The sequence below is a fragment of the Stenella coeruleoalba genome (assembly GCF_951394435.1).
Source record: "Stenella coeruleoalba genome assembly, chromosome: 17".
NCBI lineage: Eukaryota > Metazoa > Chordata > Mammalia > Artiodactyla > Delphinidae > Stenella > Stenella coeruleoalba.
The window spans coordinates 35,855,841-35,881,441 of record NC_137163.1 but is presented as its reverse complement, the minus strand read 5'-3'; the positions used below and the strand labels follow the sequence as shown (position 1 = coordinate 35,881,441).

The window sequence follows — 25,601 nt, the reverse complement described above, 5'->3', positions numbered from 1 at the left end:
CAAATACTAATCGACAGTTCACCTTGACATTTCAGACAAATATACAGGCTTTGGGAAGAACTCACACTGGCGAGCAGAATAGGTAATGAATGGGAAATTCTTCAGTGTGTCATTGACCCCTTATAATAAGTGGAAACTGAGGGCCACATTTGGCAAATATCTGATTTCTTTGATTAATTTCAACAATCGGCCCACAGAATTTAAGCTTCAGAGAGAATTTTTTTCCTGCTTTGTTATGAAATACTTTTTGGTAGTCTCTAGGTCTAAATTGGAGCCTTTCTCTCTGTCCATTGTAGAGGTCAGCCTACGGCCACACAGCAGTTTCTCTGAGGCCAGATAGTAAATACAGCTTTGCTCTTCGTAGTCAAAATGGAGATCCTGTGAAGCACGATGACTGGCAAAAATTGACAACAAACATATTGAGCATACCTACCTTTAGAATTAAAAAAGGGCAAGTACCCAGATTCTCTAGTCGTCCTTCTAGAAGCACATCAACTCCTCCTTTGCCAAAATTTACCAAGCACTTTTGAGGAGGAAAAGCTAGCACAAGGATATCTGTAATTCTCTCCGAGTGGTAGGAGTTATGAGGGTTTTATTTTATTTATATTTTTAACCTAATTTTATTTTTTTAATTTTTATTTTATATTGGAGTATAGTTGATTAACAATGTTGTGTTAGTTTCAGGTGTACAGCAAAGTGATTCAGCTATACATATTCTTTTTCAAATTCTTTTCCCATTTAGGTTGTTACGGAATTGAGCAGTTCCCTGTGCTATACAGTAGGTCTTTGTTGGTTATCTGTTTTAAATATAGTAGTGTGTATATGATCTTTCACATTTTTTTGAATATTTTATAACCAAAATGTTTACTACTGTCAGAAAAAATTAGTAAACCTATCATTAGTGTTTGGCAGGTAATAGATAAGTGGATGCCCATCCATTCTCTGGAAAACATTTCCTCTGATGTATAAGAGAGAAGGTGTTATAGAGGTTCTGAATATTGCAGATCCAAATAAACATGTATCAGGAGAGAAAGCATGCATTTTTTTCTAAACCATTTCTATCCTTTGATTCTGTTCTAGGGCTATAGCACTGACATATCAAGAGCACTTTGGAGTGACTTATTTAACCCTCTCAGAAGACCCTAGTCCTCGAATAATTTTCCACAACAGATGTCCAGTAACAGTACTTATAAAGGAAAATACTAAAGGTATATGTTATAATGTTGAATTTAAATAATACAAAACCTATATTCTTTCTGGAGGTTTTTGACTTCGTAGTTACCTGTGACCCTCAAATAAAAGTGAGCTTCTCTGAGAAGTTTCTCTTGCCCCATTACGTTTAGTATCCCCAAGTCTTTTTCTTCAAGGCCTAAGTCTGCATATGCCTTTCTTTTTTCAATTTTAGATATTCCAAAGTGTGAGGTTTATTGCAGAAGAATTCCTCCTGAGTGCTCAATTCATCATGAGCTGTATCATCAGCTTTCCAGTTATCCAGACTGCAGGACCAGAGACTTACTCCCCAGCCTTCTTTTGAGAGTAGAATTGCTGGAGGAAACGACGAGTGAGTGGAGCGACGCCATCGACATCAACAGTCAGGGAACACAGGTCAGTGAGCCGCGAGGGTTCCTGCCAAAGCCCAAAGAAACAGTCCCTTTTTAAGGTTTTGGTGGTTGTCTGTTTCTAAACATAGTTTTCTAAATGCTGAATGTCTTGTCTCTGTGTGAGGGCACATGTGTATCCACTTTTACATCTTCAATGGGCTATAAATTCTCAAACCCAAGTATGTATCTCAAAGCGTACTTTGCAACTGTTTATGAGAGGGGAGCACCAGTTAAGCAAGCCCATCTTGGGTCTAAATCCAGGTCAAAAATGAAATAAAATTGTTAACCTTCTTTACATGGAAGGTAATCTAACTGTCCAGATCTTAGGACAATCATATTGTCAACCCTAGATTAATCACCTCTTTTGAAAATTTGCTAAGTATAAAATATACATATTAATCCTAGTAGTGCGTGAAACTTTGCAAATATAAGTACAGTTTTAAACACCTGAACAGTTCAGATGTCCTGATTTGTCTCTGTCTTACTCTGGATGTTAGTGATAATATTTTTCTTGAAAATGGCACAGGAACCTAGCATTTCCTTTCTGCTCTACTTAAAATTTGCCATTTTTCAGTACAATTCAGTGGCATTAAATACATTCACAATGTTGTAAAACCATAACCACTATCTATTTCCAGAAATGTTTTGTCATCCTGAACAGATACTCTAAACCCATAACTCCCCATTCTCCCCTCTCCCCAACTCCTGGTGATCTCTAATGTACTTTCTGTCTCTGAATCTGCCTACTCCAGGCATCTCATGTAAGTGGAATCATACAACATTTGTCCTTTTGTGTCTGGCTTATTTCACTTAGCATAATGTTTTCAAGGTTCATGCATGTTGTAGCAAGTGTCAGAACTTCATTCCTTTTTATGGCTGAATAATATTGTGCTGAACTTTTTAAAAGTCCTTTCACATATATTAGTGCATTTGATCTTCACAACAGGCTTATGAAGTAGGTCCTACTGTAATGGTTACAGCACACATATTAAAGTTATAAATGTGTACAGTGATAATAATGGTTATCATTTAATAAGTGCTTAATGTATGCTAGGCATTGTGCTAAGCACTTTACATTCATTCTTACTTAACCTTTGCAGCAGCCATACGAGACAGGGACTGTCACCTCCATGTTACAGAAGGGCAAACTGAGATCTCCAGAAGGAACATGGCCTAATTCCCATGTGTTACAAGGGAAGGGACTGGGATTTTATCCAGACCTGCCTGACTCCATAGCATGTGCTATGAATGCTACTTCCTTACCTGGAATTCCTTAACTGCCCTCTTCCCCAGTCCTGCTGGCACATCCTGTCTCATCTCTCAAGGGATTCTCTCCCTACACCCCTGTGAAGTCTCCTGCCCACCCCCATTTAATTGCATTCACTTCTGTAAATGATTTCCTACCAAGTCAAGATTCCTGGCAGTCAGACACCTGCCTTATTCATCCACAGCCTACAGCAGAATGCCTGCCAACACAATGAGATCTGAATACATATCATACAGATAAATGAATGACTGAATGAATGAAAGAGAAGGTGAGCTTACCAAGAGAGGTCTTATAAGGGAGGAGAAGAGGGTCCCAGGCCTAACCTTGGGAAACGCCAACATGTGAGTGTCATGCAGCAACAGACTGAGGAGGATCAGGAGAGTGGCTGGGCGAGAACCTGGGCAGAAACAGGAAAGCCCCTGAGAGAGAGAGTTTACAGGATGGCAGATGGTGGGAAGAGGGCAAGCAGGGTAGCCACTGGAAGTTACAGGTTTGGAGGGAGTGGAAGTGAGGGAGTGCAGGGACGGTGAGAAGTGTTCTTTCGAGAAGCGTGGCCGTGAAGCAGATGAGATCAGTGGGGAGGAAGCCCTTTATATGCTGCAGGAAAGTAGTCAGTGGAGGAGACATGAAAACAGGAGCGAGGAATTGCCAGAGAGACAAGTCCAAAGCATGGGGAGTGTAATTCTACTTGAACAGAAGGGCCACGCCCTCTTCTCTGTTGGCAGAAACGAGTTGGGGATGGGCACAGGTGTAGGTAGAGGTCTCAGGAGGGATGGACTGGGAAATGGAGTGAAGTGATACCCACTGGCCTTAAGTTTATTATGAAGTGTGGAATGAAACATCTGCTGAGAGACAGAGGGAAACGGGTGGGGGCCTGGGGAGAGTGTAGCTGTGGAAACAGGTGAAGGACATGGCCGGGGACAGGTGCAAGAGGGGCCCCGCTCACCTGGGAGACCTGCATTTGTGGTTCCCCAAACTGCTGAGGGGTGTGATCTCCATCCGCAGTGCTCACGTGATGAACAGTGAAAATCCGCTGGGTCTGTGCAGCCTCAGAAGACGTTCCCCGTCTCAGTAATTTACAAAATAAGTATCACCAGCTTCTCAAGGGTCCCTGAACTCCCCTGCATCGGTTTGAAGATGTTTGAAACCTTGCTTATATATGTCTAGGGAATTCTTTACAATAGGCACTCTGCCTGCCAAACCTTATTTTGGGGATTCCTGTTCACTCTAAATTTCCTCAAACCTTTGTAGTCAGGGACACTTCAAAGCTGAGAGGAGGTACTGTTTCCAACACCCTTATCATCCCTGGTCCGAGGACCCAGCAAAGTCTCATGTTCCCATTAATCTTTGAGGAGCTGTGTGCCATATGTCCCGCAGACCACGGTTTACTTCCTATTCTGGAGGAAGATTTGTTTCAGGCCCTCACTGGCATCTCCTCAGTAACACACCAGGGCATATAAATCACTGGGGAGCTTGGGGAGCTGTGTCCTCTGATGAAAGGAAGCAGCCCTTCTGTAGGAGGGAGCTTGTCTTCCAGGAGCCTTTCCTCAGCCCTGGGTCACAGGCACGTGATGTGAATTTCAAAGCTGACCTAAAAAAAGCAGAATTAAAAAAAAAAAAAAAAGCAGAATTAAAACACCATAAAATCTCCATTATGCCCCAAGGAAGAAGACTCCTTTAGCTTTTATCAGTCATAGAGATGCCTCTGCCTTGGTCATGTAAATAAGACCGTGTCATGTTGTATAATTTTGACATGGAATATGAGAAGGAATATGCAGACAGTAACTTTATGGTTACACAAAGAAGTATTCTTTGGATCAAGAGTTAACTAGAAGACCTGAGAGCGTGTCGGCCACAAAATCCTGATGGGGGTGGGTTTTCTGGGGCTGTGTCCCTGGCTCACACCTGGTTAGAAGACATCTCAGCCAGAGGCCCCGCAGTGGCAACTGGTGCTCTCTTATCCCTAATGACAGTGGGTGGGAGCCTGACTTCAGGGAGGAAAAATCTTCAGATTCTCAATAAGTAAGTGAACGTATGAAAAATAAGCTTATGTTGATAATTTTAAGTCATAATTTTGATCCTATCAGGGAAATACTTTAGAATCCTGTCACAGTGTATGGGATTTCAATTGCTCACAGTTCAAAACCTTATTTTCGTCAAAGTTAGGCAACCTTCTTTGGAAAAATTCAAAACAAAAAAATGTACACAGAAAACATAGTAGTTACTTTTTTACTAATATAGACATTGAGAAACATTGCTTCAGTCGTTCAATCCGCAGGACTTCTTGAGATTAAATATGCGCCAGACATTATAACCTGGTGCTGGGACTACATAAAATACAGTGAACAAACATGGAACACAGCCCTTTCCCTCAAGGAGACCATGTGTGGAGGAGATAGATGATAAGCAAGTAATCCCATGGGTCGTTGTACTGTTGTGAACTCTGGTAACAGCTCTGCAGGAGAGGCGGGTACAGGTGTGCTGTTTATACGGCAGACTAATTTGAGAGGCCAAGGAGTGTGTCAGTGGGTAAGAGACCTGGCATCTATGCCTTAAAGGAGGAACAGGCATTAAGTATTAGACGAGAGAACGGGAGATTTTTCTTGGCAGAAAGAATAATGTGTTCAAAGCTTCGGTGCTCAGAGAGGGAACATCGGCCTTTCAGGGATCTAAATGCCAGTGTGGCCCTAGTGCCAGATGAAGGAAAAGGGGGTGAGAGAGGAGGCTAGTGAGGCAATTCAAGGCCAAACCTGGCAAGATGCTGTCGCTCCAATCAAGGATTTGGGGTTTTATCTTAAAAGCCACGGGAAGTGATTGAATTGTTTATGAAAAGCAATTTCTGAGCCAAAGAAGAACGAGCAGTTTGAACCCCAAAAGGCAGATTAAAATTATCTCTTTGCAGGTGAATTCTCTTCTACAAAGATACGGTAAATTCTCATGATCTTTGACTCTTTTTTTTTTTTAATTTATTTTATTTTTGGCTGTGTTGGGTCCTCGTTGCTGTGCGCGGGCTTTCTCTAGTTGTGGCGAGCAGGGGCTACTCTTCGTTGCGGTGCGTGGGCTTCTCATTGTGGTGGCTTCTCTTGTTGTGGAGCACGAACTCTAGGCGCGCGGGCTTCAGTAGTTGTGGCACATGGGCTCAGTAGTTGTGGCTCACGGGCTCTAGAGCACAGGCTCAGTAGTTGTGGCGCACGGGCTTAGTTGCTCCTCGGCATGTAGGATCTTCCCAGACCAGGGCTCGAACCCGTGACCCCTGCATTGGCAGGCGGGTTCTTAACCACTGCACCACCAGGGAAGTCCTCATGATCTTTGACTCTTAACAGAAGTGTTTAGTGGGGTCAGCATCATTGCTGTTTTCTTCTCCTATAAGCTCTGTACCATTTACAAAGTGCTTTCACATCCAGTCTCCGTTCTTTCATTCATTTATTCAACCAACTTTTACTGAGGACCTATCAAGGGCCAAACCCTTTTCCCTGAATAATGTATAATTCCCACCTTCAAGGCACCTGCATAGCTAAATAAATGCAGTCGAATGTAGTAAGCCCTAAGATAGAGGCTTTGATCACTGCAAAAACTCTAAGATAGTCGGGGCAGTAATTTTGATGTTTATGTTACTGATGAGAGGATTGAGGCTTAAAAAGTAATCCACTAGATGGTTTATAATTAAGCAGCATCAGGCTGGAACCTGGGTCTGCTCACATGTGGCCCAGTCTCGTTTTTCCTATACCAAGCTAAGAGCACTGTCTGTCCTTTGGAGTCCTGCCCTGGCTACAAACATTTCCACCTGAAAGTCGATGAAAGCACAGGTTAGAAGAGGTTTTCTAATGTCCCCTTTTACCTAGAGCAAGAGTCCCTTCCATGACATCCCACCCTAGAAGATTCCGAGTGTCATAGTCATGGCTTATTCCAGCAGTGACTATGAGAAAGTTTCTGCTTATATCAAGCTGAAAACTATCCCTCTGTAGGATCCATTCATCCATCCTTGTTTAACCTGCTGAGGCATCACAGAGTATTTACTTCCCCTTTAATAGAGCAACACTACAATCATTTGAAGGCAGCTTCAACATCTTCTCTAACCGTTCCCTTATCCAGGCCAAACGTTTCTGGTTCCTTGAATCATTCCTTCAGCAAGTGTGATTTCCAGACCCATCACCACAGTTACCCTGCCTGAACACACTAGTGTGTTATGTTCCCTTTTAAAAATCTGGCAGCCAGAATTATACATACTATTCCAAATGTGGTCTAACCAGCTATTACCTCCCTATGCTACATTAATAAATTAGAAGATTGAGTTAGCTTTTTATTAACGAGTTCAGACTGTTTGTTATTATTGAACTCGTGGTCAGCCACATCCCCCAGATCTTTATCATGTGACTTGCTGTACAGTTGACTTTTTTAACCCAACGACAGGACTTAACATTTACCCCCGGTAAATTAAATCTTGTTGCTATTGGCCTAATCCACTTGTTGAAATCACTTTAAAAAAATTGTGATGCTGTCATCCAGCATATTTAAGTATCCCTAGTAGCTTTATGTCATCTATAGATGTGGTGAGCATGCATTCTACATGGTCATCCAAGTCATTAATAAATATGTTGAACAGGACAAGTCCAAGGTCAACATGCTGCAGTGAGTCACCAGACACTTCCCTAATGCGTAGGTTCAATCAGCCACTAACACACCAAACTGTACTGTCATTTAGCCCTCATTTCTTAAATAAGAAAATGTGTCTAAAAGCACTTTTAAACTATACTGTATAAGATATTTTTTATCTTGCTTGCAAGAATATCGTGAGACACTTTGGTAAATGTCTTGATGAGCCAGAACTCAAATGTGTAATCAGTCCATTTGGTGCAGATCAGACAGGGGTAACCCTGAGCACTAATGCTTAAAGGGCATGTAGTCATTTTCAGAGATATCATTAGCATCCATCCCAAAATGTTTACATAGAGAAGAAGTTGTCGATCCAAGTGAGAATCTGCCTTATAAAATGTGTGGTGCAGATGTTTTGGCTTCTTGCTTACTTCAGTCGCCTCCCTCGCCCCCCATATCAGGGCCAGAAGAGATATCAGCAAGTTGACACCCAATTGTAACGTCTGCCAAGTGTCTTGGTTGAGAGTCTCCTATGTGTTTACAGTTTGTTCTGGTTGAGTCACCATTGCTTCCCAAGATCCTCGGGAGTAGGGATTTCCCTAAAATATTTTTCAGTAAGTATACAGAAGGAAGAATTACACCCAGAATATCTGTTATTTTCTTCTCATCCTTATCCAGTCATTCCTACCTTAGAAATTTCCCCCCCTTCTTTTCCCCTCTGGGAGATCTAATTCATCTCCGAGCTTCAGCTACCATCTGTGTCACCCAGTCACTCCCAGGTCCCTGTCTCAGACACCCACATCCCTCCCGATCTCCAGCTCTGCGTTTCTGGCCACCCACCAGACATCTCTGCCTGAAAGACCTGCAGTCACCTCAAACCAGCGTCATCATCTGAAACCAATGGGATCATTTTCCATCCCCTGAGCCAGCTTCTCCTAGCGTCTCTGCTTCAGTTAATATCACCACCATTTTTCCAGTATAAAAACCTTAAATAACATTGATATAAAGTTGTATTGAATGCCTGCTTTATGTCAAGCACTTTACACAAACATTGTCATTAGTCTGCATTGCATCTCTTACAGGTAGATGGTACCTGAAGATCAGAGAGGTTAACTTGCACAGGGCAAGTGGACCTGGGATTCAATCCCAGGACTGTCTAGCTTCCAAGCCTGTCTTTTTCTGCAGCATCCCAGTACCTTCCTTTCCCTCTCTTCCCCCATTCTTCCAGTAAGTCACGAAGTTCTGGCAGAAATTCCACAGAAGTGTCTCTGTATCTGCCCCTTCTCTCTGTGACCAGGGTCTACTTCAGGCCTTTTATTCATCACTTCTCTCCCAGATTTTAACAATAGCCCCTTAAAGGGTCTCTCTGTTGTCAGCCTTCCTATCCGCAAATCTGTCTCCACAGCTACCACCAGAGTGATTACTAAGACACAGAGTCCAGTGCAGAAAAGCCTCTTCAGTCCACTAGACTGCTTAAGACAAACCACTACCTGCAACCAAGCAGGCTACATCTTACTGCCTTATTCCCTCTGCAGGTTAGCGTTCAATCCCGTAGCATATGGGGAAATCTCTTCTTCCTTTCAAAGTCTAAATCTTGAAGTCTTCCATACTATGATTTTCCTTCCTAAGATATTCTTTTACAAACTATTTGATCTGGGGATATAAGTATATTTTTTCCTTCCCAAAATAGAGGGTGAATTGTTTTATAGATTTTTGCCAAAAGTCAGCAGAACAAATGCAATGCCTGATTACCATATCTTCAGATCTATTTGTGGAGGCTGAGACATCCCACAATCTGTCATAGACAAGCTGGAGACCCAGGAAAGCCATGGTGTAAATTCCAGTCCAATGGCAGGAGAAGATGAAATGAAATGTTCCAGCTCAAACAGTGAGGCAGGAAAAAAGGGGCAAATTCTTTCTTCCTCCACATTTTGTTCTATTCAGTGGATTGGATGATGCTCACCCACACTGGGGAGGGCAGTCTGCTGAATCCACTGATTCAAATGCTGATCTCCTCTGGAAACGCTCTCACCAACACATCCAGAAATCATGTTTTAATCTGGGCACCCGATGGCCAGAGTCAGGTTGACACAAAATTAACTATCAGAAAGGAAGTGCAAATGTGAGGTGGGAGCAAAATGAATCAGGTAAAAGAAAGACAACTGAAGAGGGATGAAGTCCAGCAAGTGTGCTGTGATGGGAATTGAGCCCAGTTATGGAGAGAATTAGTACAAATTGGAGGAGGGGGTGGCTTAAGGACTTTTAATAACAGGGATACCCGTTATGTAACTGAGCTGCAGTGCTGGATGCTTTATAACTGCCTCTTGATTATCCCTGGATTATTCCATATAGTCTATCAGGATAAAAAAGAGAGAAAGAATGGGAGAGAAAGGAAGAGAGGTAGACTTCCAAGAATACTTTCAGTTATTTCCTAGGCGTCACCTTGTAACTTAATTACTCAGTAAAATTAAACTGGGGTAATTTTTTAAAATATTGTTTGTTGGATAAAAATATAGTAAATAATCATTTTAATAAAGATAACTGAATATGTAGAAAGCACAAGTTACGTTACACTGTTCCTTATTTGTAATTGTAGTAAAAGATAATGTACTAACTGGGAGGCAGGACCTAGGCCTCAGTGGTTTTCCTATAGCCACAGTGTGTAAGAGAAAGTCTTACTGATCTAAGTGCTCTAACACAGACACAAATGACAGAACATGGAGTATTCCCCAAATGTTTTGTGGTTACTATATGTTGCCTATAGCCTTCCACACACATACCCATACTACCAATGTGAAGTGAAGAAAGTAAAAAATAACTAAATGACAGCATCGATCAGGACTGACTAGCTTATTCTGCAGTAATAAACAACTCAAAAAAAAAGAGAAAAATCCCCTTGGCTTTTTATAAAAAAAAATCAGTCTCTTAACTCATTCTTCCCCTCCCCACCCCAGAGCAGCTCTCCTCCCCAAGATTCTAACCAGTCACCACATCCCACTGGAAATCAGTACTTCTGAGTGATGCCCTCTTAGCCTGGATGTGGCTCCTTCTCATCTAGAGATGTATGAACTCATCGGCTCCCCTCTCCCCGCCAAAACACAGGACAGGATAACAGTAATAACTCCCGCAAGCTGGAAAGAGGGAGAATGAGACACATACACAGCCTCTCACCCATAACACATCTGAAATTTTTCTGAGCACATATTGTGTGGGGTTTTATTCCATGGAAACAAGGAATAGTCTTCAAGCCCTATCTCTGCTCATGGAAGAGCTCTTCTACCATTGTTCTTCCGGTCCCTGGATCTACCCTCAGAGATCCTCCTTGACCAACATCTGAAGTTGTATTGAGTCTCGAATAATCAATCACAGACTCCTTTAGTCTAGGTTCATGAGTTTATTAGGCAGCAGTAATTTCTCAGAAACTCAGTAGACTGCTTATCTGTGTGATTCCAGAGAATTCCATGTGCTAATAACCACATCCTTGGTCCTTTTAAAGACATATTTCTGTACTGTCTTGCTTCCTTACCTCTCTTTAGATTTAGGAGAGCTTCTGTGGCAAAGTTAAACTATTCATCAAAAATTTTTTTCTGAGTCACTTTAACAATTAAGAAGTTTTAACAGTGAGTTCTGATGGCTATACATAGCCCTAAGTCTGAGTATTAATCTGCCTTCATGTTCAAAGATCAAGTTTTATCTCTTACCGTTTGGGGTTAAAAGCATTACTGACTTTGCAAAGCCCTGAATTTCTGGAATCTCTTTATTCTCTTGAATTTCTATTTGCAAACTGGCCAGTTCTTTCCTGAGCTCATCGCTTCTTCATAGTGAAACACATTGCCAGACACAGCCAGCAGCAGCCAGCACTCACTACTTATGTTTTGTTTTCAGACCTCATCTTCTCGAGCTACAAATCCATTAGGTTTATAATCTACCTCCCAAGTAATCTCAGACAAGTCTTACTAAGTGTCTTGCCACTTTGTAACATGAATTCCCGTTCTTGTAGCTTTCAATATCAATTCCTACTGCCTACCATTAAAACAAGGACTCAGACTTTAGGTTTTTCTGGAACCCTATTTCTATTACCAATATCTCCATCCATTAGTACAGGCTACATTATGCTGCCTGTCACAGTCCTGTTTACTTCTTGCTCATGCTACATGCCAGGGTTTGTCATCAGGGGCTCTGTTCTACATGGGCACTCGGGGACCCGGGTTGACAGAGGCCCCATCATCTTCTGTCTGGCTTATTGTAGCACACCACCCCCAAACCTAGAGGCTTGCAACAACGGTGATTCAGAGGGTTTGGTTGGGTGATTTTTCTGCGTGAGCCTGGGATCACTCACGCAGCTGCATTCAGGTAGAGGGCTGGCTATGGATGAGTTCAGCTGGGAAGTCTGGCAGCTCTCTTACCACGTGGTCTTTCCTCCACAGGGAGGCTAAACCAGGCTTTCTCACATGGTTGGCAAGAGGGCAAATCCCAAAAAGCAAGCCTTATCATGCTTCTTCTTGAAGGAAATGGACACAAAACTGTTGCCCTCATGAACTTATACAGAGACCATGATGGTTAACACCCTGAGAGGGAGAAACATTTTATACATCTCTGCCTCGGAACTTTTAGCTCTTATCTCATTATTTGTGTACTTGGCCTTTTCACCACCGAGGCTGGGAGCAACTTGAGGGCATGACTTCTTCTCAGTGCCTACCGCAGTGAGGAGCTCCTTTAGGCTCACCTTAAATATCCAATAATTGATTGAATGATTAAATCATCAAACCATTAGACCAAAACAAGAATTTATTTTAAGTTCTGGGGGACCTGGCACTAATTCCTCTGGCACTTGGGTTCCCAGCTCTCTAATCCCTAGAGCTCACATTGTACAAAATGCTTGGTGTTGCAGGTTATTTCTCTACATGTGAAAGGAGACAAGAGTAGGCTACAAGAATTAAAGTCTGCGTTTCTTCCGTTCTAGTGATGAGTGAAAGGGACACCCAGCAATATTTCTGTCCAGGGTCCAGGTTTTTGGCTGGAAGGCGTACCTTAAAGGTTTAGGTTGATTTGCTTACTTTCAGAGTTCCCTGGGCAGTTAACAGAAACCATCAGCTTGCCTGAACCTTATCTTAGGAAGTACACGTATCCTCACTTCAAAACGCCTGCCGATTGCTTTGAGAATGAGCAGAGCAATAAGTACTTTCCTCTTCTGATCCCCTCCTTCCCTTCTTTGAGGGGTAGTAGTTCTGGTTTCTAACACTCTCTGCTAAAACCCTGGGGTATGCCCTGAAGTTATGGACAGTCCTTGAGAGGAAGGAATACACATGGGAGCACCGGACCTTAAAAAGGTTTGTGTCAAATGAATAATCCCATGTCTGTAAGCCTGGAAGAAAGCAGTTGACTTACTTTACATATCATACAAAATGATAGGTTTTATAAATGTGACTGTCTCTCAAAGAATATCTGTTTGTTTTAGATTCGTGAGCTGAGCCATTTTTTAGGTTGGCTGCATTCCACCTTTTATCATAGTCAAGTTCAGTTTTTATCTTGGAACAAAAAAGGGCAAACTCAGGATACAGAGTCTTTTGAAACAGATATTTTTGCAAAACAGTCCATTTGGGAAATATATCCATAGAGAATACAAACTGACTCCACTCCTGCCCTCAAGAAGTTGAGAATCTGGTGATTGAGTCTATGGTATAAACCAGTGACTGTAATACAAGCAATAAGATTTGTGATCAAACAGAAGTATGGTTAAAGTGTTTTAGGAATGTAGGAGTGGGTATCAGTCTGAGGAAAGGAATGGAAAAATTAGAGAATACCTTCCTGGAATAAGGTGTCCTTACCCTATATGTGCAAAGATACACAGAATTTGGAAAGGATTTGCATGGGGGGACAGCGCGTTGTCCGCACAGAGGGTGCTGAGGGGCATTCAGGGACCTAACTAAGCTAGAGCAGTGGCCATAGAATGAAAAAGAAGCCTAGGGCAGGAGTCGGCAGAGCAGGAGATGAAAGTAGGGAGGAGGCAGAGGTGACCTCCAGGTGCCCTGGATGCTCAGGATTTCTGAAGGAGGAGCCGTTGTACAAGAAGAAGCCCAGTAACCTTGAAGTCACTTCCAAGGGTGAGAATCACAGACTCCTGTGGTTCTGTGTACACTCTTTCTGGTACCTCTTCATTTGGTAAAAATTAGAACACATTCATTACATGCCAGGCAGATACCTAGCTTTGTTCCTTCATCCAGGAATTTTCAGTCTTTCTTCTTTTATTTGCGGTTCTAACAATAATAAAGGGTCTAGACTTGGACTGAATTGATATTGCAAATCATCAGTATCAACATTCCCAAACACAAGGAGGTTCTTGCCCTTACCCTCAGGTAATGCTCGCAGTGAACATGATGTTCTCAGAGTTGTTTTTCAAATAGTTCTGATTTCAAATATTTATCCATTTAAGCAACGTTGGTATTTAATTCTGAAAGGACATCCATTCTGCTGGCCTGGCACCTGGCTTCTGAGATAGAACTTTTTTTTTAAGTCTTAGTCCACCTTCTCATGGAAGAAAAATTAATTTTAACTCCAAGCAAATCAAGTTATCTGACATTCTTGTTACAAGTTATGTGAGGGACCTTGAGGGGACTATAGCATGTCTTGTTGGGTTTTCGGGTATGTTTTTGTGTCCCCAGCGTAAAAGGGCATCATTATGGTAGTAAGTCAAAACTCAAGAGCCTGAAAGTTTTTTGCACATTGCCTTTCAATTCCTGTGTTTTAGGGTTTTTTTTTCCCACAGAGATTCATACGCACACATAAAGGTGGCCCATGGCTGGGCTCCAGCCCATACAGAGTTATTTGTCAATTCCAGAGAAGCAGAGAATGAAGACACTCATGCCCTCTCATCCATCTTTTTTTTTTTTTCTATGAACCTTATAGGTGGATATTGAAAAATCTGGATTTGATTCTTTTTTTTTCATTTCAAGTCAGCTGAACAGCCTGTACACATGGATATAAAGAAATATAACCAGGAAGTGTTTGTGGTATTGAATCAGAACTTAAGACATTTGAAGCCTCTAAGAGTTTTATAGTGTCTGGCCTTACATTTAGGTCTTTAATCCATTTTGAGTTTATTTTTGTGTATGGTGTTTTAGGGAGTGTTCTAATTTCATTCTTTCACATGTAGCTGTCCAGTTTTCCCAGCACCCTTATTGAACAGGCTGTCTTTCCTCCATTGTATATTCTTGCCTCCATTGTCATAGATTAGGTGACCATAGGTGCATGGGTTTATCTCTGGGCTTTCTATCCTGTTCCATTGATCTATATTTCTGTTTTTGTGCCAGTACCATACTGACTTGATTACTGTAGATTTGTAGTATAGTCTGAAGTCAGGGAGCCTGATTCCTCCAGCTCCGTTTTTCTTTCTCAAGATTGCTTTGGCTATTAGGGGTCTTTTGTGTTTCCATACAGATTGTAAAATTTTTTGTTCTGTTTCTGTGAAAAAATGCCATTGGTAGCTTGATACAGATTGCATAAACATAGGCAGAACACTCTTTGACATAAATCGCAGCAAGATCTTTTTTGACCCTCCTAGAATAATGAAAATAAAAACAAAAGTAAGCAAATGGGACATAATGAAACTTAAAAGGTTTTGCACAGCAAAGGAAACCATAAGCATGACGAAAAGACAGCCCTCAGAATGGGAGAAAATATTTGCAAACGAAGCAACTGACAAAGGATTAATCTCCAAAATTTACAAGCAGCTCAATATCAAAACAACAAACAAAACAATCAAAAACTGGGCAGAAGACCTAAATAGACTTCTCCAAAGAGGACATACAGATGGCCAAGAAGCACATGAAAAGATGTGCAAAATCACTAATTATTAGAGAAATGCAAATCAAAACTACCATGAGGTGTCACCTCACACCAAAGTGACCGTCATCAAAAAATCTACAAACAGTAAATGCTGGAGAGGGTGTGGAGAAAAGGGAACCCTCTTGCACTTTTAGTGGGAATGTAGATTTTGATACAACCACTGTGGTGAACAGTATGGAGGTTCCTTAAGAAACTAAAACTAGAACTACCAAATGATCCAGCAATCCCACTACTGGGCATATACCCAGAGAAAACCATAATTCAGAAAGACACATGCACCCCAGTGTTCATTGCAGCACTATTTACAGTAGCCAGGGTGTGGAAGCAACCTAAATGTCCATCAACAGAGGAATGGATAAAGAAGATGTGGTACATATATACAATGGAATATTACTTGGCCATAAAAAGGAACAAAATTGGGTCATTTGTAGAGACATGGATGGACCTAGAGTCTGTCATACAGAGTGAAGTAAGTCAGAAAGCGAAAAATAAATATCGTATATTAACGCATATATGTGGAATCTAGAAAAATGGTATAAATGATCTTATTGGCAAAGCAGAAACAGAGACACAGACATAGATAACAAATATACGTACACCAAGGGGGGAAAGAGGAGGGTGGGATGAATTGGGAGATGGGGATTGACATATATACACTATTGATACTATGTATAAAATGGATAACTAATGAGAATGTACTATATATAGCACTAATGAGAACATACTATATATAGCACAGGGAACTGTAGTCAATGCTCTGATGTGACTTAAATGGGAAGGAAATCCAAAAAAGAGGGGATATATGTATACATATAGCTGATTCACTTTGCTGTACAGTAGAAACTAACACAACGTTGTAAAGCAGCTATACTCCAATAAAAATTTTTTTAAAAAAGGACATTTGAAGCCATTTCAATAGTGTTTCTTATTGCTTTTCAATCTGATTTTGAGTATTCTTTTTGCAGGTTGTGTTCCTGACTGGCTTTGGCTGTGTGTATGTGGACACTGTCCATCAGTGTGGCACAGTCTTCATCACTGTGGCCCCAGAAGGAAAAGCTGGACCTATTTTAACTAATACCAACAGGTAGGCTTAATTAGTATCCCAGTATCAGCAGGGTACGTTTCCCGTTATAAAGTTGTAAACCTACTATTTGCCATTCTTTGTCATCCAAATATATACATTAAAGCTTTTGGTTAATTATTGTATAATCCATAAGGGTATGGTTATTAGCATTGAATTACACCCATAATAAGGAGCAATATATCATCTTCGCTGGGTACCCCTTCCAGTTCTTCTGTGGTGAGTTTAACAAGCTGATTTACAAACTAAGACATGCATCTTAGAATTATACATTATCATTAGCATGAAATGAAAATTAATACTTCTCTATCCACATGACCACCTAGTAATTAGTAATTAGACTTAGCTAACAGCAAAAATAAAGTCACCTCTTAGAGCCACATTTTCCCACGTTCGACCTGAGCGTTGCCATCAGGTTTTACAAATATGAACCAGAGTTATTCTCCTTAATTTAAAGGAACTCATATAATTCAGTAGGAATAATATGAAGATAGTCCCTCCTTCCAAAAATTAAACAAGGGCAAACGACAGAAAATTCTAGGAAGAGGAAACACAAGTAATTAAAGAAATGCAAATTTAAATAAGATATTACTTACTGAATTAACAATGATGTTCCATCATATACAGTCCTAGTAAAAGTGTAAATTGTTACTATTTTCTGGAAAGCACTTTAGTAATATGTATCAAGAGCTTTAAAATCCCTCTGGCTTGGAAATTCCACTTTTAACAGTTTTAAGAGCTTGAGATAAGCAATAATTAGAGAAGTAGGAAAAGGTACGCAGAGAGATTTTATCACATTGCTAATTATAATGGCAAAATATTCAGAGTACAAACCCCATCAGCAGAGGAATAGATGATACATAAATGTACCATAAATGGTATATCCACAGAAAAGAGACTTATAGGATTTTAGTGGAAGAGAAAAATACATATGATGACTTAAATAAAGCAAACAGAATATAAAATTGAACATATAAATATCCTAGTTATGTGCACATTACAAGTACATATATGCACACACATTCTCACACATACTCAAGGAAAACATTCCTAGAAATAACACTGAAAAGAAAAGAATCAAAACTGTTAATAGATGTGCGGTTATAAGTGATTATTTAATAATTTTCTGTATTTTAATTTTCTACACGGAGAATGTACTTTATAATCAGAAAATTTTTAATTTTTTAAATTTTTATTTAAAATATGAAATAGTAATATCAACTTTTATACATTTGTTTAAGCTCCTTTTTTTAAATTTCCTTGCTTTTCATATATGGTTAAGAACTCATTAATTTGGACCTTGCCAAGGTATCATTAATTTGAATTTATAATATTTCAAACAGGTTGGGTAGACTGTTTGCTTTGCCCAGTAGTGTTTGTTAAAAAATTAATAGTGTAACAAAACTGGAGACTAAATTTTGACTTGCATAACCCAAAATTTCAAGCCCACATGACAATTTCAGGAACGTTTTATCTAGGGCATTAGGAGGCCATTGTTTATGACAGTAGCAACAATCCATACATTCAGTGGTAGAAATAGGAAAGGAACAAGTATTTGCTTGTATTTCCTTAATTCATTTGTTCCGCAAATATTTTTCAAGTGCTTACTGGATGCCGGTGCTATTGTAGGGATGAGGATATACCAGTGACCTAAAAGCCCCAAATCCCTGCTCCCGAGGAGATCACATTCTCATAGGCGGGGAAAGGGAGGACAGAGAATAAACATAATAAAAAAGGAAATTTTATGGTTCAACAGAAAGTTGGAGTTCTGCAGGGATAAAAACAGAGCCTGGGAAGGACTAGTAGTACCTGGGCACAGGGACAGAGAGAGTGTAGTTTTGAAAAATTGATGTAGGTAAGCCTCACCAAGAAGTTAACATTTGAGCAACTTGAAAGCAGCGAGGGGGTTAGTGATGTGGTCATCTGGGGTGAGCTTTCCAGACAAAGGGCACAGCCAGTTCAAAGGTCGGAAGCAGTGTGCCTGGCATGTTGGAGGAGCACGGAACAGGCCAGTGCAGGCCAAGTGTGGAGGGTGAACAGGAAGGCACTAGTGCCTGGGGTCAGGGAGGGAAGAGCTAGAAGGAGGGGACACGTCGTGTAGGGCTTCATTTTAATTCTGAGTGAAACCAGGAATTCATTGGAGCTTTTTGAGCAGAGAAGTTACATGATGTGACCTAAATTTTTAGAAGGCCATTGGTAGCTTTATTTTTTAAGTTTACTGAAGTATAGTTGATTTACAGTGTTACAGTGTTACAATGTTAATTTCTTCTGTACTGCAAAGTGACTCAGCTATACACATATATTCTTTTTCATAGTCTTTTGCATTATGGTTTGTCACAGAATATTGAATATAGTTCCCTGTGCTTTTGCAGTAGACTATAGAGAAGCACAGGAGGAAGCAGGGAGACTGGTCAGGAGACTATTACAGTCATTCACACTAGAGGTGGTGATGGCTTAGGCTACACTGTCAGGGGAAGTGGTAAGAATGGTCAGATTCGGGATGTATTTTAAGGAAAAGCCAATGGGATTTCCCTGATACATTGGATAAGGGTTGAAAATAGAGGCATCAAGGAGGACTCCAAAATTTTTGATCTGAGCAGCTGGTAGGATGTGGTTGTCGTGAACTAAGATGAGAACGACTGCATGTGGGACTGGGGGTGAGATCAAGAGTTTGACTACAGACGTGACCACTTGAGATGTCTTTTGAGACCTGTAAGTCACTACTATGTGGATGGGCAGTTAGAAATACAAGATCAGAGTTCACAGGGAGTTCTAGGCTGAATATGTGACTTTGGAAGTCATCAGCATATAGATGCACATCAAATCATAGGCCTGGATGAAGATCTCCTAGGGGAGTGAGTGGAGATGGGAAGAGAAGAGGACCAAGGGCTCAACGTTGGGCACCTTAACTTTAAGAGGAGGGTGTCGCATAGGAGATGAGTGACCAGACATACAAGAGCTGAGAGCAGACATGCAAAGAAAGTTTTTCCAGAAGGAGGAAGTTATCGACCCCGTCAAATGCCTTTGTAGGGTGAATGAGTCACAAACTAAATGCCATCATTTGATTTAGCCACATGGAAGTTCCTTGGGGGCCTTGACGAGACTTGCTTTGGTAGACTAGTGGGGACAAAGGCCTGCCTGGAGCACGGTGAAGAGAAAATGGAAAGTGAGGAATAGCAGACAAGGTGTATATGCTTTGGAGTTTTTATGTAAAGAGGATCAGGAAAATGAGTAATAGCTAGAGCGGGAGATAGAGTTACAAGAGGGATTTTTTTAAGACAAGAGAAATAAGAGCATGTTTATAAGCTGCTAGTAGTGAAAAAAAAACGATATAGGAAAGGGGTGAATTTCTGGAGAGATGACCTTGACGGGAGTGAGAGCCCAGTGGTTGAGCGCACGTTAGAGGGGTTCGCGGAGATGGGAGCATGGGCAGCTCAGCTCTAAACGTGGCGGGGGGAGCAGAGCACATGGCCTAAGACGCTGGTAGCTGGGCTGTTGTGGTGTGGCTTCATGGTGAGTTTTCTTCTGCTTGCTGTACTTTTCCAGTGTAAGGCATCTTGGTTATTTTATTATGACTTTCTGCTTTGTGATGATCATGACAGAGAATTAGTGCACAAGGAGCTAGAGGGATTTGAGAATAAAAAAATCTGGTGTTGATAAGGGAAACATGATACAGCAACACGACAAGAACTTGTAATAGTCCCTTTGGGAACATTTCCCAATACTGTTGGAGTATGACCGGCTCTGTCCAGACACGATGTACTGAAAGTTGAGTTCTTATTTGTTTCTTATGAGAATCTGGTGGGACATCAGGAGGTGTTTAATAAGGCACTATCATTAAAAACTAAGACATTAAGGAAGAAAGGGAGGGAGGAAAAGAAAAGCAGAGGAGACTCATGTTCTTTTCCCTTTCTCCTGTAGAACTCTGGAGAAGATTGTGACATTTAAAATGTCCATCACTCAGTTGAGCCTGGCGGTGCTTGATGACCTCACCCGCCACAGAGTATCATCTGAGCTCCTGAGACTCACGCTGGACAACGTTTTTCTCCAAATAGCCCCGGTGGCTGGTCACGTCCCTGGGGAAGAGACGGCCACCGCCCTCTTTCACCTTTACTGTGTGGAGGTCTGCTGTAGGGACCTGCAGTTGGACAACCAGCTATATAACAAGTCCAATTTCCACTTCGCTGTCTTGGTCTGCCAGGGGGAGAAAACAGAATCTATTCAGTGTTCCAAGATGCAGAGTCTCCTTACGTCCAGCAAAGATTTGGAAGAATACAAGAAAAACTGTTTTATCAAACTTTGCCTCACCTTCACTGAGGGCAAGAGCTTCTTATCTGATATTAACGAGTTCAGTTTTGAATTGAAACCTGCCCGCTTATATGTGGAAGATACATTTGTGTACTACATCAAAACTTTGTTTGAGACCTACCTTCCTAGCAGCAGCCCAGCCGGTCACCCCACGGTCTTTGCAGATGGGAAACAGGTGTTGCCCGTGCAGGTCAGGCAGCACGCCAGGGCCCTGGTGCATCCTGTGAAGTTACGGAAGCTGGTGATACAGCCGGTGAATCTCCTCGTCAGCATCCACGCTTCCCTCAAGCTGTACATAGCCTCCGACCACACCCCGCTCTCCTTCTCAGTGTTTGAAAGAGGCCCCATCTTCACCACAGCCAGGCAGCTTGTCCACGCCCTGGCCATGCACTACGCCGCGGGGGCTCTCTTCAGAGCAGGTGAGGACACAGCCCAGGGGCCACGATGAGCTGGAACGTGAGCAGAAAGGAAAGGCTTTGGGGTGGACTTACTGACTTCAAGACATAGGGAAGCAGCTTGGTGGGAGGTGAAGAGCACAGCCTTTGCAGTTAGATAGTAATGGATTTGAATCCAGACTCTTCCACTGCTGGCTGTGAGGCCTTGGGCAAGTTATTGAACCTCCCGTGTCTCAGTTTCCTCATCCATAAAATGGGTTTTAAGATTTTTGACAGGAAAAAGTGAAAGTATGTAAAGTACCCTGAATTTTGGTTGGCACCTAATGGACACTCAAGCAGTAGTAGCTGTTACATTTGCTGTTATATATATAACAGAATTTTAATCCCATTTAGCAAACGCTTTTTCAGCTCCTTGCAGGCACAAGACTCTATGTTAGGGCACTAGTGCGGCCAGAAAAACCAGCCGAGGCCCTCAGGTCCTGGGCCTAAAAGAAGTCCAGTTCTGGGCTGTTAGCATTCTTCATTACAGTCCATGAATAGCTCCAGATGAGAAATTCAGAGGATTTGTGTGCTCGTCAGAGGCATGAAGAGCCTTCTACCTACCCAGCGCAGCCCTGCCTGTCTAGACAGATAGCAAAGAGACGGCTGTAGGCATCTCAGCCTCTCCACAGACCTGAGCCCGGGGCGGGGGGAGTCCGCAGGGGGTGCTTTGAATATGTGTACAAAATGTTGTATGGGGAGCACTGTGCACTGAAGGTTGCTTTGGAGACCAAGTTGTCTCCTGATACCCTATGGTAATTGGCTTCAGAACACGCCTTCTTGACCTAAGTTCACTCTAAAGTGGTTTCAGTCTGATAATCTGGCTCCTCGCGTTCCCATGCATTCAAGCAGCTGACACCAAACAACCAGAGTGGGTCTTGCAGCCCCTTCTGGTAAAGAGCACGGAGGTCTTCCTTTCTGAAAGTAACAAAGGAGAGACCTTGGTAATGTTGTACTTGGTGGGTACATTCCCATATAAGGTAACGTAGCAGTGACTGACCCACAGTAGTTGCCCTACTGGTAAGATAGCATTTTCTCCATAATGGAATTCATAGAGTTAGCACGCTACCCAGAACTCTCAACTGAAAAGAACAAGATCAGGGAAGGTCCCTGCCTGGGAACTGTTGTTTTGATAGCTTGTACAACAATAAGAAAATATTTCCCTCTTGCTAAGATATTATTTAAAAATGAGCAGCTACGATTTCAAATTTAATAGACGGGTATATTAAAAACCTACTCTTTCAGGCAGTTTTTGTTTTTAACCTAGAAGCATGCCTGTAGGTTACTGAACTCTGCTCTGGAGCCTGGGAAGGAATAAGCTTTCCTTCCGTCTGGTCATCACATTAGGCTGAGGTGTGGGGAGCGCCCATCAGAGTAATGAGCTGGCAGAGAGACTCCAACTGTGACCACCAAGGAACCACGTCCCTGCGGCCTATGTGCTAAAAATGATCTCTCTTTGTTTTGTTTTTCATGAGCTTTCACAAGAACATTCTGTTTGGATTTTTTGTAATCCACCTAAAAGTTCTCTAAGCTGTTGTCCCAATCTCATTATATGCTGAGACAAGAAATTCTGAAATAGAGGGCCAAGTTTTTAGGTCTGCAGGGAATTCTGTCACTGAAGGCCTGCAGAGTATCTGAAGATTATCTGGAGGAAAGCAGTGATTTTTGAAAGAGTTGGAAATGGGAAGATGGTAGGAGGTTACCCCTGGGTAGAAGCATCTTAAAGAGAATGTACTGGCATTCTAGTAGAGGAAAGGAAAGGTCTGGCCTGGGAGTGGACAAGTTGCCTCTGCATCTCACATGGGTCAGTATTCACTCATTGGACTTGATTAAAAGGTCCCTCACGGGGATGACTGAAATACCCTGACCTCATTTCTAGGGAAGGACTTGTAGAGGTTTTAACAGTAAAGTAATTAGAAATGAGTAACAACTGACCCTATTTGAAGAAAAGAATGTGGGCTCTGTAATTTCCTGGGGTCCCTCTCTACCTCCAAGGCTCAGTTTGATGGGAAGCCAGACAGGCACTTGTTTTCAACAAAAGTCTGGCAACAAGTAAGAAAAAGATACATGTGCTTTTGGAGGGAAATAATTAAAGAAGGAATGCCCTCAGATGCTTTGGTCCTTTTCTGGCCATCTCAGATGCCACTGAGAAGTAGCTCTGGTCCACACATAGCCTTCCCATCAGCAGTGAACCTAACCCAGGAGAGTCTCCCTCACCATCCCGTAGCCGGGGTGAGGGCTAGAAGGTGAGGCTGGGTGCTTTCCACACACCCTGTGCCCTGCTGCCCTGGCCTGAGTGGGCCCGTTGTAGAGTGAGTGGTCTTTGCTTGGCAGTAGCTACGCACCTTTCTTTCTCTCTCTATGGAACTTTAGGAGAGAAGGGGAATTAAGATGTTTCTAGTCCAATCTTCTGCCTCCAGGCGAACCTTACAACTATGCCAAGCTAAAGGAAATTTGTTGTTTCTTCACCTCCAGAGAAGGTCCTCCGAGGAAGACTATTCCACAACCTTCCACGGTACCCTGCCTACTCAGCGCAGCCTGGGCTCCCAGGAAGAGGGAGGGTGGGCTCTGGAGCCAGGTAAACCTGGCTTGAAACCCTCCCACGTGTCTAGACGGCAGGGAGACTGTGAGAACTGACTCAACCTCTGAGCCACGGTTTCCTCCTTGTCCTGCCTTTGAGATGGTGGAGACGGGGTGACACCGCGTCAGAGCAGGCTCTGTCCCCTGCACCTGGTACAGTCCCTGAACCCAGGGAGAGGCTCAGTCCTTGGCTAATCTGAATTTACACGGAGGCAGGTACTAGGACTTGAAGAGTTGCTGTGGGAACTGAGGGAGTTGAATGCCTGGCGCCCATAGGCGCTTCCATTTATGATCTTCATCTTCTGGAACTTACTCCCTCTTTTAACCTAAACCCTAGTGCTGTCTTCTAATGTTCCAGAGAAGAGAGGTGGGCTTAAAACTTAAGAACGTCCCTCTCTACAAGGGCTGGGCCTGGGAACCCTTCAGGGCTCCGGCTTGGCTCTTGTACCCACACCTTCCCTACCCTCTGGGACTGATGACTTGACTGGGGGTCTCTGTCACAGGCCTGGCCTCCAAAACCCTGCTGGGGGGCAGGATCGGCTCCCACACGGGTCCTCTCCCCGCGGCCTCCCCATTAAAGCGCTCGCAGCCCTCTCCTGGGCTGGAGAGGCCATGGTGTCCCCGGGGGAAGCTGTCTGTTGGGCGTCCTCCTCTCCGCAGCCCCCGGCCCTTGCCTGCACCTCCTGTCCTCCGGGCGAGAGCCCCGAGCCCCCCACCCGGGGAGGAAGGCGAAGGGGAGCTGCTCCAGCCTCCACGCCACAGCCCCGTTCCCACGGGGCCGAGCGCTCGGCAGTCAGGCCGCCGCTGAGCGGGCGGCTCCTGGCAAGCCCCAGCTCAAGTAGGAAACCGGATCCAAAGCTCGCCTCCTGGGACGTTCGCAGGGAACACGCCCCTCTCGCTAACCTAATCAGCATGTCCCTGTCACCAGAGTTTACACAACTGAAGCTGGGCTCGAAGGGGAAACATTTCTCTGGCTCCAGCTCCACTCCAAAGGGAAGCACTCAGCTTGGTAGGATTGGGAAAGATTAAAAATAACTTCCTCCATCCTCGTCAGAACTGTGCATCCCCTTTGCAACACCCCTTTTAGCATCTGGCCTCCTCCCCTGACCAGGCATCTCCTCCTCATCCTGGTGCCTCCGCTGCCCAAGGAGGTTTTAAGGATAACTTCCCAGCCTGCGAACACCTGCAGCCCCAGGGACTGCCTTTCCTCGGGGGCAGGAGCATCGTCCCCTGCACACGGGTCCCTTTTAGCAGGAATACGGGAGGCTTGGGCAGGGAAGTCATATTAAAGCTATTTGTGAGGCCGCCAAAAGGATCACTTTGATTTATAAAGTATGAAAGTTTGCCATTTATGAATTCACAGTGAATGAGTTATTTCCCATATTTTGCTCCAAAGGAGCTTATTACATTCTCCATTCTAGTGTGAAAAATGAATTGCAGGGAAAATGGGTCACTTGTCCCATATGTTGAAAGTGCTGTGTTTAAGATTTCAGTAACCCCTTCCCTTTGGTCCCTCACAGGCTGGGTGGTTGGATCCCTGGAAATCCTTGGCAGCCCGGCAAGTTTGGTGCGAAGCATCGGGAATGGCATTGCCGACTTCTTCAGGCTTCCGTACGAGGGGCTGACCCGAGGCCCGGGAGCCTTTGTGAGTGGAGTTTCCAGAGGGACGACATCATTTGTGAAGCACATTTCCAAAGGTAGCTATTCGGGTTCCTTGTAATGAGGCCTTATTTTCATTCCTTCCCTCTCTTATTTTTTATTTTTAAAGAACGTGTTAAAAGTTTTCAGTGAATTAAGTTTGCCTCTAACTTTGTTTGGCTTGTTAGCTGGCAGTGAAGTGTTGGATCTGTAACAAAGCTCATATATAATGTCTTATGTTTTAAACAGATCAC

At 42.9% G+C, this 25,601-nt stretch overlaps 1 protein-coding gene across 11 annotated transcripts in view; it reads left to right on the top strand.

Moving 5' to 3' along the window:
- Positions 1 to 25,601, top strand: part of VPS13B (vacuolar protein sorting 13 homolog B) — a 795,728-nt gene that overhangs the window by 752,669 nt on the left and 17,458 nt on the right. For all 11 annotated transcript variants that reach the window (XM_079901966.1, XM_079901971.1, XM_079901960.1 and 8 more), the window contains 5 exons: positions 1,081 to 1,208; positions 1,406 to 1,605; positions 16,272 to 16,390; positions 20,309 to 21,114; positions 25,230 to 25,406. In XM_079901966.1, coding sequence (XP_079758092.1) covers positions 1,081 to 1,208; positions 1,406 to 1,605; positions 16,272 to 16,390; positions 20,309 to 21,114; positions 25,230 to 25,406 — 1,430 coding nt within the window. The remainder of the gene's footprint in view (positions 1 to 1,080; positions 1,209 to 1,405; positions 1,606 to 16,271; positions 16,391 to 20,308; positions 21,115 to 25,229; positions 25,407 to 25,601) is intronic.